This window comes from Lissotriton helveticus, chromosome 11, assembly GCF_964261635.1.
Source record: "Lissotriton helveticus chromosome 11, aLisHel1.1, whole genome shotgun sequence".
NCBI lineage: Eukaryota > Metazoa > Chordata > Amphibia > Caudata > Salamandridae > Lissotriton > Lissotriton helveticus.
Window position 1 is genome coordinate 530412290 of NC_136072.1, and position 13044 is coordinate 530425333.

The window sequence follows — 13044 nt, forward strand, 5'->3', positions numbered from 1 at the left end:
CCACCAGCCGCTCACTACAACATGACAAGCACCGCCAGGATCCTGGATCCTGCGATGTCGGCGAATTGTGAAAGGAGCAGGAATGGAGGTGGTGACGATCCCGGCACTACCATCCAAATTACGACTGCCACAAGCCATTAAATGGCAATGCTCCCACCATTAAAAGGATGGCAGGAGGGCAAGGAGAGGGCCCGCAATGGGGTCCTCTGGCAAATCTGCCCATGGGGGTGGGTGCAGGGGGCACATAATACGCCCACCCCCACAAGTGCATAGTCGTGTGTGTACTATATGGAATGCTTGAAATTGTGCGTGCCACACTGTGCACAGACAAGCATTGGGTGCTGTCACTGTGGCGGTATACTGTATTGGCTCTCCTATGAGCCTATCATACCACCGCCATGAGACCGCCGCAGCATTGTCTGCCTGCCCATGTTTATACTAGTAACATGGTGGGTGGGCTCACCACAGCCTTGGCGGTCTTCCTGGGACCGTGGTCGTCCCAGCCAAAGACCACATAAGTTGTAATAAGGTCCTTAATGTCTATGCTTAATGAAATAAGGAGCTCTCATTCAACTGCGAATTGGCTTTCCTCATCTCCCTCTAACCGGTACCAAAATGTAGTGCTTTCTCCTTATATGCAAAAACCAAACACTTTCAATGGTGATGTCTCTCAGGGCTCAAATCTTTCGCCCATACTTTTTAACATCTACAAGGGCCCTTTTGGTCCAATTATAATCTAAAAAGGGTGCTCAGTTTTACATGTATGCAGATGACACCCAATTTATCTGTGACCCTGAGCAGGGCACCTCTCCCATCTCAGCCATGACTTAAACCCTGCTTTGGTACGCTAGAGGATGGCATGCCATTTTCTCAGTTAAAAAAAAATAGAGCACTCTTGTTTCTACTATTTGAAAACTCTTCAAAATATCCTGCCTTTCCTTAATAGTATTCGCTTGTGACTGAGATAAATGTGCTGATCAGCCATGCGTTGACTTTGGAACCTACATTTTGTTATCCACCCCAGCAAAAGCAATAAAATTCTACATTTGGTTCAAAAAGAGACTGCATGGCGTGTCTGAGAGGCAATATGGAACCAGGTAAGAAAAGGTTCTATGGGAAGTTTTAAAGACCTGTGCGGATAAATCCCCACTCTATATATTTCAAAACACAAAATCCGCGGGTCTCAATAAGAGTACAGGGCACTAGGCCCAACAACAGGGAAAAAGAAAGGCAAGATAAGGAAGTCCTATTTAAGAGGACGGAATCCCATCACCCTCCGAAGTGGCATGCTTCATCATCTGGGATCTCCTCTTGGCTGTAACCTAGTGCAGCCAAGGAGCTACAACTCCTTGCATGTGTTAGGAGGAGCTCGCGGATGTTTTAGTGTGATCCAGAAGCTAGATCTCCTAAGATCAATGGGGCATGAAAACAGTGTGAGTGAAAATGCGTTATATATGTGTAGATATGGGTATATGAGTGTATATGTGTGTCTCTCTGTAGATAGATAGATAGATAGATAGATAGATAGATAGATAGATAGATAGATAGATAGATAGATAGATAGATAGATAGATAGATAGATAGATAGATAGATAGATATTTACAAGGCTCCGCAAAAAGATGGACAGGCTGATATAATATTGAAACTAAAGGCTTTAGTCCTACTTTTATGTCTGACCTGTCCCGGATTTTGGTTCTCAAAATCTGGCCACCATAGCTCTATATCAATTCCATGTTCTCATGGCTAGTAAATTTAAGTGGTAAAATGATCCTCGTGACAAGAGATCAAATTATTTTCGCAATTAAGTTTTCATAAAACAAGAACCGTCACATTCTGTGACCAGTCATTTTCAGTTACTGAAGCTAGAATGTAGAAATCTCTGCCCCTCTCTCTACGCACTAAATCTTGTTTATTTTGCTTTAGAAAACAATTGAAGTTCTTGTTTTCTAAGCAATAGGGTAGCATTGTTCAAAGCTGTGGACAACTAGGTATCAGAGCGTCAAAAGCCTTAGTGAAATAAATAATTTAAAATGAAATCTGAAATAGTTTACCGCGTAGTGGGGGGATTCATGAATAAGGTATTACATTTAAATGACAAAAGGTTACAAACAGAGAGGGGTTAAAGAAATTCTAGTTTAAGTTTGGTTCAGAAAAGTAAGCGTTCATTAGATTAATCTTGTTGGGGGGAATTGCAGGTAAATATTGTCAATGGGAAGTTTGGGAAATAGGCGAGAGTGTCCTTCACAGAGAGGGTAGGGAATGCATGGAACCATCTTCCAGCAGGTGAGGTGGGGGGAATTCTCTTTGTGAATGAACGAATCAGAATACCAAAGATTGGTACAGAGAAGGTCAGAGCCAAACAGTGCAGAGGTTCCTTGCTGTTTAAAGAGGCTGGAAAATCTCAGCAAATAAAGGCTTGACTGTACTCATGTTTGATACATTTAAATGTAACTATGTAAGGAACCTACAGACAGAGGACATTCACAGGACGGGTGCAATCTGGGCTAAAGAGGCCATGCTAGGTAATGAAAGCCTGAGGAATAAGGAATGCCAGTGAGATAAGGAAGCATGAATGAGAAAGTGTAGGCCCAGTATGAACACACAGAGTAGTAAAGAGGCAATGAGCTGTGTTAGAAGAAGATAAAAACAGAAAAGCCAGTTCACCGTAAACATCTCCTCAGTGATGATTGCATTGTCACGCAGTCCATGGAGCAATGGGAAGAGCTTGGTCACTGCCATGGAAAGGGGCACCTTCTGCTTCCTTAACTCGAATTTCAGCCTCTCCTCCTCGGACATCCTGCTTGGAAGAGGCAGACATTGTTAAAGGCCCATTTTACAACAACATTTTGAGATTACATAGTTTGTTTCAGTGAGTTGTAACAGTTACAAGCTGTGCAGCATGGCTACAACTGTGAAAAACGTTGACAGTGACAGCACAGCTACAACATACTGCATTCAACAATCAAGAGACAATCACTACTCGTTTTTTTGCAGTTTTATATAGCACAAACTCCCCTCGAATGTATTGGAGCGCTTTACATGAGCACCGATTACATTACAGAAGGACACATTCATTTTTGGTAGGCATGGGGAGATTAAGTGATTTGCCCAGAATCACAGGATGTTGAGCCGAGGCCCAGACTCAAACCTTGTTCCCCAGCTCCAAGGTCAGCAGCTCTTCCCCTTATGCCACATCCTCTTAGACACATTTGTGTCCTAACAGAAATTGAGGACTTGGAAGCGCCCTTTACATTAACCAAAAACAATATGGTACCATTATACGTTCTTGGTTGACAGGCAATGATCACGGCCAGTTGAAGAACTCAGCTCAGAACAGGAGAAACAACCCTTAGGTTTTGAAGGTTGCCTCACCCCGGTCTTATTCGAGACATGCTTCATTGTCTGGGCCATAAGTCAGAATGCAGATAAATAAGAGTGGGCTCAAAGGTGGGAAGGGAACTCTTGGCTATTGCAGGGATCGAAAGAGTGTTAAAATTACAATGGATATAGCTCAGGAATATATATATAACACTGGTGTTTCTGGTCTAGGTCTTACAGCCAAAGAAATAGCCCTTAGGGGTCAGTAGGTCTTCATCAGGACCATAATTATAGCTCAGCAATATAATCTCCGAATCCACTAGTGATTTGCTGTTGATGACCTCGTGTCAAACAACATAGAACACATTCATGCAGGCTTACGTCCGTTTCCTGGGTGATTCTTTTGTCATGTCAAGAAAGGGTAATTAGTCCCCAATAGGGTGCGTTGTGGGACCTGCTCTTAAGAGCTCCAGTCCGTGGTCCCACCTATTCACGAGGTCAGCAACGCCCGCATCCTCTGGTGACCTCGTGAATAGTTGAGACCAAGGACTGGGACTTTTAAGAGCCAGTCCCACAACAAAACCTATGGGGGACGAATTATCCTTTTTTTGGCATGACAAAAGAATCACCAAGAAAGGTATGCAAGCCTCCATAAATGTATGCATGTTAGTTAAGATTATGTACTACAGATTGGGAGTTGATAAGGCTCTCCGGGGACCCACTCCTGTTTACCCTATATTGATGTAGTGATATGATCAGCTGAGCCAGTCCACACTTTTAACTCCAATGAAACAGGCCACCTGGAAGAACTAATTGGACTTATGTGTGACACTGACAGGGACCTCTCTGTCGGTGCAGACTTTAACCCAACATGTGTCATAGTGGGTTCCACTGGCTCCTACTCCTGGCCACTCTATCCAGGCGACCGATTCAGCCACCCAATACTGCAGGAGCTAAAATTCTAACCCTCAATTGTAGGTACAGCAAGACACACCAATGGGCAGAATTCCAGTTGCTAACCCCTGGGTAGCTGTGGCTTGGAGCAGCTAGGCTTAAAAAAGGGAACTCGTGTAAAATATTTAAACACACCAAACAACAGAATACAGAAAGTCACACAACACAAAATAAATCTATATAAAAAAATTACATTTTAATGATAATTTTTAGACACCAAAATGGGCAAAATTCACTGGAAGGTTCTAGAGATATATTTTTAAGTAAAACGTAAATCTCTGTTTCTTTGTCCTAAGCACAAACAAGCATTGGCAGCCATAAAGTTTGGAACCTTTCGAAAAGTTTTAAAGAGTTGTGTTTAAATACTCTGGTCTGGACTGAGCAACCAATTCCAACAGGTAGAAGGTCTTGGGTCCCACTGAAGAGTATTTGGACAGTTACCTGGTCATCAAAGCAGTCTCAAGTCCAGTTCTGCACTTTAAACAAGGCCCACCATAGATTTAAATGGAGAGGTCCTAATACTGAGGATACAGTATGCTGAAAGAGGCTCTGGGCTCTGCAAGGTCGACGGGGAAATTCCTGGGGATCTTCCTCTGTCCACAGGTCAAGTGGGGCAACTTGGACCAGAGGAGTCGATGTCTCTCGAAGGCTTCTTTGAGCCAGCAAAGGTCCAGCTAGGACTGGGCTACTGGTCACAGCAGGTCCAGCGGTTTTAATTGGTGTGGGTTAGTGTCCATCTTTGGTGACTCTTCTAGGTCCTGCAGGCTCGGGTGCAACTTTGAGTGCTAAGGAGTGGTGTCCTTCACTACACGGTGGTGGTTAGCATCAATTTGAAGAAAGCAGCTACCAATAAGCCGGAACGGCTACTTCAGCTTTTATGGCCCTGGTGCCGGAATAGGGAGTCAAGCGACTTACTCTTGGAGTTCACCTTTTCTGTCTGAAACTCAGGAGCGTCTTTTTCATGAGCCAGGCACGACAGCTAGACAGGGGTGGCTCCTCCATGTGGGCGGAGGAGCGTTGCCCCACTGCTTTCTCACAGTGCGAGAAGCAGAATCATAAAATGGTATTATAAATACCATTTTATGTTTCTGCTTCTCACACTGTGAGATAGTATAAGGGTTTGGTTCGGTCGGGCAGGTGGTTGAGTCTGCTCAAAAGCAGGGGGGAGTGGCTAGCTCAATACTGCAGGGCCCTGACTGTTTGGTTGGCCCAAACCAGTCATGTGCACTCTCCCTTTTCTCCATGTAGGCTGCAAGCAGCCTACATGGAGATAATGGCCTCCCCTTAGACGCCTGTGGGGTTGGTGTCCCAACTAATCACAAAGCTGCCATTGTAGCATTGTGATTGGCTTTGGGGAGGGGGAGGCTGCCTGCTTCCTGTTCCTGCGGAGGCAGGAAAGCAGGAGCAGACCACGCAGAATCCGGGAAAGGTACATTTAAATATATATATATTTTTTTTAAACCCTCCCTTCCCGCACGACCCCCCCTTCCCTTGCAACCACTCGCCCGTTCCACACACCCCAGTCTGCTCCCGTACCCGTGAGACATGCTGACCGCAACTGCAGCTAGAGTTCTTATTTTTTGCTAGCTCAAGGAGCAGCAGGTGCAGCCTCTCTTGCCAGGTCCTGGGGTCAGCAGGGAAGTCCATCTTCGGTCCTCTCTCCAGTCAAGATGTAATCTGAGCTTCAGGATGCCAGGGTGTCATATTTATGAGTCCTGAGGGGATGAAGAGGTCACTAGTTTATGGTCTACCAGGTTCCCCTGCCCTATGATGACGTCCAGCTATGTTTGGCATCTTAGCAATCCCCTAGTACAATACTCTGCCCACTCACAAGATGTCAGAACCCGTCTCTCGTAATGGGGAGTTTGGTAGCCCACTCTAGAGGTGCTGCTACCTGAGGGCTACATGCCAATGGAAAGAACGGTTTGGTAACTGGTTTACCCTCTCTGTTTTTGTCACCAGTCCGTCTACCTGAACAAGGGGGCAGCCCCTCTCAAGTGTGGTTGCCATTTGCCCATCAAATGTGTCTCCTCCTTTGAAAATTTCCTTTGCTCCAACACCTTTTGCCTTGTTCCTATACTTCGGTATGTGGGCCCAGGAGGGCAGAAGACTCAGTGGGGGACAGCAACTGTGTTGTGAATCACCACTGGAAACACTGGACAACAAAGTGGCAACTTTCTAAAAGTTGCTTTTCCTTAAAAGTGATATTAATTCCAACTTGGGCATCAAGTTGGGTTTAATACCACAATTAATGTGATACCTTGAAGTACCCATTTTAGCAGTACCATTCAGAAGTTATCAGGACTGAGATGTTAGCCTGTGACTCTGTACTTGCTAATGGGACTAACTAGGCTTTCCACAGTACAAATTACAGTTTGGGATATTTACTATTAAGCCAAATTAAAGTAGATGTCCCACTAAATAACATACAGTTCCTTGTCTTAGAGCTTGATAAGTCTTCCTTAGGGGAGATTCATATATATTGATAAGGGAAATGTGGACTTTGCCCTTGGTTTAAATGGCAAAGGTAAACCAGCAGTTTAAAACGCCTCTTCTAGGCTTCAGTGGCAGGCTGGGAGCCATGTCGTACTTTGGCACACTCTGGGTGGCACACTCAATGCTGCAGCCCTGCATGGACACTTTAACTTACAGACCCCGAGTACCCTTGGTACTAGATATTAAGGACTTATAAGTAAGTTAGCTTATGCCATTTGGGGATAGCCAATTCAACCTTTATTTTGTGAAGGGTTAGAACACTGGCACTGAGGTCAGATTAGCAGGCCTCAAAGGACTCCCAGTGTCAAAAAACCAGCAACATCAGCCCAAATCTTTGCGGCTTATCATGCAAAAAGTGGCCTTTCCTTACAATACCTAACGTAAATAAACACAGCCATCTACTGGTCACTTTGAAAGAATACATCTTATTGTCACAGGTGTGCTTTCTTTACATATTGTACAAATTGATTAATATCAAAGGTAAGCAAACAACATTTTATTTTAAGGGGGTTCTAAATATATATGTCTTTGTGCCTTCGTGATCAAAGTTCTATTCGACAGAATGTTTTTTTCTTTGTTGTGGCGCCTGCTGCAGGCAGTGAGTGGGATGGAGCCCTCTGGCCAGTGCAGAGCGACCCCAGCCTAACTGGAAGTACACTTTGTGTTAGCCCACCTAGACCGGTCGGCACGCGTGACAGGCACGACATGTGACACCAGCAGATCCCCATTGATCAAGGCCCTAAAAGGGAGCTCCAAGCAATGTACAGAGTGAGAACTCACTGAGGTAGGACAACACTTGTGGCAGCCCTGGCTCAGTTTCTGAGAAACAGCCTTTGCCCCTGCCTTCGGTGCAAAACCAGCCAGCACTCAGCCGCACAGCAAGCACTGGCACAGACCATAGGCAGCACTGAGAGAGCGCAAACTGAGGAAAAATGTAGAAGTGGACCATATTTACAAGCACATTATATCAGCTTAGTATAGATCACATAAGAGTGTCACAATTTTAGAGTAAGAATACATGAGTGTTTAACTAGAATAAGAATACATATATCAGTGTGAAAAACTAATGTAGAAGAGTGTAGAGATGTCAGAATGATGTTGAAATTCCGTGTTATGTGGCTGTTGTAGGGGAAAATGTAATTCTGCTAAACGTAGAAATGTGTAGGACACATGGCAGTTCACAGAAAACGAAAGATGCTGTTACACTTTCACATGAGATGGATTTTGATGTTGTTATAATTCAAAGTATTATTGATCATGGAACTGAAGTATATGTTTTATAGAAGTGTTTTCATATAACCTTTGTGTGTACTGTTTAGACAAATAAGCTAAAGGTTTTCAGAGTGCATAGGCCCGTTTCATGTAATTCTAATAGGCCTGAATAGATAAAGTCATTTCTTTAGATCTGCATGTGCTAGTTAAAAGAAGGTCATGTTAAGCATAAATTGCGGAGCTTGCTCGAAGGGTTTACGACTTAGAAGATACGGTAGAGGCCGGAATTTGAGGCCCACAGTACAAGTGTCTGTTTGCAGGTGCGAGGAGGTTCTAATCAAGCGAGTGATGAATAGACTTTTGTTTGGAGAGCCAGGCACAGGCCTGGAGGAGGCTTCAGGAATTTCCTAGGGGGTACCGTCCTGCCGGAGAAGAGCCTGAGAAGCAAGGTCAACGCTAACGAAGGGTCCAGAGGAGTATCAGCATGGAAAATGCCAGAACCAAAACCACGTGAGGGGCGTCTCTAAGGGGCGTTTCTATTGTAAATGTGGTTTTTGTATTAGGGACAGCACCCCTGGGTGGAGTTAGAGCAGTTGGTCTGAGGAACCTAAGAGAGCGGATGGGTAGGCAGATAGGTTAACTGCGAGACCTCGATTCACAACGAAGACAAAGGGAAGTGTGTGATCTTCTTTGGAAGTCACCACGGCTGACACCTTTTTAGGTAAAGATTCTGCTAAGTAGGGATGTCACTTAGTCTAGTGTAGGGACAGTCTAATCTGGATTTTCTTCCTTTCTGTAAATGACTCACAAGTTACAGCTCGTGGCTATTCTTGCAACTCTTATGACTTTTGAATTGGTTTTGATAATATTCTTTTGCCGACAAAGAGCATTTAGAGAATTTATGTTTGTATTGATACCCGTATATCTTTTGAACCTGATTTTGAGATGTTTGTATCTCCAGTTAACTTTGGCTTTACAATAAACTTTTAAAACTTATTCGTGGTAAGTGGTTCTTTAGAGTGGGGTAAGTCCTTCACTGATTGACCTAGTAGTGGATTGCCTTTTACTCTTTGACAGGTACCAACGGTTTAGTCGACCTGAGTTGGGATCTAGATCTATAACAATAGACTAGAAATCCCGCGTTAACAGTTGGTAGCAGAGTGAGGATGGTTACCTTCTTGAGGAAGGTGATCTAGACTAGGTTAAGATTACCCCAAGGCCCCTAGAGATCGAGAGATGAGCAGCGGAAGAATCGCTTGCCGAAGAAGGTGCTGACGGTGCGAGAGAAAAGCAGCAGGACGTGAGTGAGTATAACAAGGGTCATGCGTTGACAGATTGCGGTGTTTTGTATTGTATCTGTATTGTAATGTCTTGCGGAGTTGAATGCCTGTAGTGTGATTGAGAGAGGGTTGTGAGCGCGCGCAACCTGGCAGACTGGTAAACTGGCAACCTGGTAAACGGGTGAACCGGTGAACTGGTGAAAATCTTAAGTTCGGGGAAGAGCTTAAGTGGTTCGGGTGTATCGAACACCCAGAGTAATTGTCGACCAGAGTAAAGGGGGTCATGAGGTACCATTGATCGCCCACAGGACCGAGATAGGGGGAATGCAAGAGTGAGTGTGTGGGTAACGGACGCGGGTCGAAAGTTACCGTGTGCAAGTAACCTATCAGTTAAGGCGATTGTCTGGACGTACACGGAAAGACATTTCGTCAGTTAAGGTGACAATTACAGTTAGACTGTGGGCGTACAGTCAAGAAAAGTGATCGCTTGGTCGGAAGTAATCATTTTTCAGAGTATGAATGGGACGCATGCATGACCGGGAGACGAGCGGAGAAAGGAGGGGAACTGCTGCAAAGGGGGAGAGTGACGTCAGCTAGAGCCGCGCTGTGATAGGGCGGTTGGTGTGAAGCCGCGCTGTGATAGGGCGGTTGGTGTGACGTCATCTAGAGCCGCGCTGTGATAGGCCAGATAGCGAGAACCGCGCTGAGATTGGTGGATTGTCATCAGGAAGTGAACGAACGCGGAGAAAATAGAAATTTTGAGGATTTTGAACATGAAGTGTTTTAAATGTTTGAGAGGGATTTTAAAGAGAAAAAGAAGAGAATCTTATTACGGGGAAGAGGCACCGCCAGAGGGTACACCAGCTCACTATATGGCAACGAACGTTGGGTTGCATACTATACTGTGACTTGATACTTGGAGTAAGATTACAGAGGGGAATGAGGAATTGACTTTTCCAAAATACGGAACGTTTAGACTAGAAGTGTTACATCAGCTGAAAGCAGTTATGTCCTCATTGAAACCTTTGCCTAGACCAACACAGTTTGAGGCCCTTAATGCGTGGATTAGGGCGGCGCACGACAGGAGTCAGAACAGACGCCAGGAAAGGGTAAGGCGATCAGTAAGGGCAGTGCAAGATGCCAAATGGGATGAGGAAGCCAAGAAATGGAGGGTACAGACGATCGAAGTGGATAAGTTGTACCCAATGAGAGAGGTTACAGGAGAAAAGAGACCCATAGAAGAGGATGATGAGAGCGAGTCGGAGGATGGCTTAATAAACAGGTTGTTGATAGACAGACCGCCTCCGGACAATAGGGAGATGGAAAGTACTGAGCTCCCAAGGGAAGATAGGGTTGACAGAGATGGGAATAGGTCACTTCCTATAACGAATTGGGTACCTACCAAAGGTGAAGGGACACCTCAACATAGTCCAGTACAGAGTGTAGTCGGAAGAGTTGTGGTGCAGAAGATGCCAGCAACAGAGAGGGTTGAGTCTTATGGATTGCCAGATGCTCTTCAAGTACCCGTTACCATAGGTCCTATAGTGTCGGTTTATAATCCAGAAGAATAAGAAAGACAGGACGGCAGTGAAACTGAAGTTGCCACTGAAGGAGAAAGTTGCTGTGAATACTGCTCAGACACAGATCAGTACCAGAGTGATCAAGAACCGAGTGTGAAGACAAGAAATAGGAGGACAAGGCGTGGAGAGGCTAGTTGGTCTGAAAGAAAGAAGAGGCCGAGCTTGAAGTCAACTCCAGAGAGAACTCTTGCTCCTATATCTGAAGACTCGGATTTGGAAGAAGGTGCACAAGGACAGGAACAGGAAGGTCCGAGAAGATCGAGGAGAGTGCGAGTGCCCTGCAGAAGATACGCTACTCCTGAGTGGACCTACCTCGCTGCAGATGTCCAGTGTACAGAGATCCGGGAGGGTGAGGGAAGTGGCTTTGACCAGTACTGACCCCATCATAACAGTGGAAATAGCGTTGCTGATACCAGGATTGGAGGTCGAAGGGTTGTTGACACTCACTATTCCCTATCCTCCTTATCTGAGCGGGATAAGAGACATGGTTTTAAACAGAATAGAATTTCCGATTTGTTGTTCAAGGAGGCCAATACTTGAGGAGGTCCTTCTTCGTTTGGAAATATTAGAGTGTGTGATTAGAGTCGCCGGAACACGTATAATTCCAGATTGCTAAAGACTTTGTAAAGACTTTGTAAGTAAACAAATTGAGAGATAACCTAGCGCCAAGTGGAAGAAGAAATTTAGGGATTTCCATTTTAGCGGATGGAGAAGGGCTAGGGTTGTCTGCTGCTATAGAACTCAAAGACTGATTTTTCAAAAGGGATTATCAGCTTCCAGGTGTGGTTCGAAAAGACTGAAGAAGCAAAGAAAAGAGACTTTGTGTTGTGAAGAAAAGCAGAACTGCACTGTCTTGAGATCATGGAGGCTGGCAACCCGAACCGTAGGACAAAATGCATAGTAGGCACACTTTTAGTGGGAGTGATTTTTCTTATAGTTTTAGTAGTTACTATATCATATGTAGTGGGACATGAAAATGATGAGAAAGCAACAAAGGAAGCAAAAATGGTATCGACACAGAAACCTACTACTGCTGGTACAAAGGGGGACAATGCAGAGAAAGATAAAACTCTACTAGCAGCTGAGACTCGTAGGTTACATATGGATGAATCACAGGGAAACTTTAAATCAAATGTATATGCTAAATTGCTTTATGAATATATCGATGCTATGGAAGCCAAGAATTGTTATGTCTGTATGAAATTGCCAGCCTCTGTAGACGAAGGTATTAGATATCATCATCTTCCATTGACTTATGGAATCACATGTAGTTTGTTGCTGAGCATATTTTATGAACGTGATGGTTTTGAGTATTATTTCTCAAACTTTGATGCTGTGTTACCAGAAGTGCCAAACTACAAGCACTTGAACAAGTGGGATTATTATAAGAGTGAAGATAGATTACAGAAATGTTTCCTTCCTTGGAAAACGTTGGATACTTCACATGCCCGAAGAAATAATTTGACTTGTAAAGTGTCGGAAATTGAGAAAAAGTTTATAGGGCAGGTGGATGATCGGTATAGGAGACAAAAGATCTTAAAAGCTTCAGGTCAATGGAAAACAGACTGGACCGAGGAAGAAAGGTCACACAAAAGAAAGGGTAGTAATGGTCCAATAGCATTAGATCGAGAGAAAAGGGGGAAACTGTGTATACATAGGGGTGAAACCTATTACGAGAATGTGTTTGTGGGAGAAGTAAGTTGTGAACATGCTTTCCAATTAGAATATTATTCAAAAGATTTCTTGAAGGAAATGCAGGTACGGTAATCCCAAATGTATATTTTGTTTGTGGAAGGAATGCATATGTGAAACTACCGGATAATTGGTATGGATCATGTTATTTGGCAGTTGTCTTTCCCAAAATATACCATGCTAAGGATTTAGAAATCATAGAGGGAGGAACTCAAGCTAGAGGAAGAAGGGATGTAAGCTATGAGGAGGTAGTTGGAGACGTATTTGGTGCTACATTTCCTCTTTTAGGAGTAATACTGAATGATGTCAAGATTAGAAGGTTGGCAACAGTTGTAGATAGGCTGTCCGCCAGTACTGCTAGATCATTAATGCTGGTAGAGGGAGAGATGCAATCGATAAGGGCAATGGTTCTTCAGAACCGACTTGCTTTAGACGTTCTGTTAGCCAAAGAGGGAGGAGTCTGTAAGGCTTTGAAGGTTCAGGAATGTTGTACCTACATTCCAGACAATTC

The 13044-nt window shown here is 44.3% G+C and overlaps 1 protein-coding gene across 3 annotated transcripts in view; it reads right to left on the reverse strand.

Moving 5' to 3' along the window:
* LOC144790632 (uncharacterized) overlaps nucleotides 1-13044 on the reverse strand; it is a 490677-nt gene that overhangs the window by 473938 nt on the left and 3695 nt on the right. For 2 of the 3 annotated variants that reach the window (XM_078665360.1, XM_078665362.1), the window contains exon 2: nucleotides 2666-2798. In XM_078665360.1, coding sequence (XP_078521486.1) covers nucleotides 2666-2797 — 132 coding nt within the window. In that variant the 5' untranslated portion in view covers nucleotide 2798. Of the gene's footprint in view, nucleotides 1-2665; nucleotides 2802-13044 lie in introns of all 3 variants that reach the window. The other variant, XM_078665361.1, reaches the window with a different exon arrangement.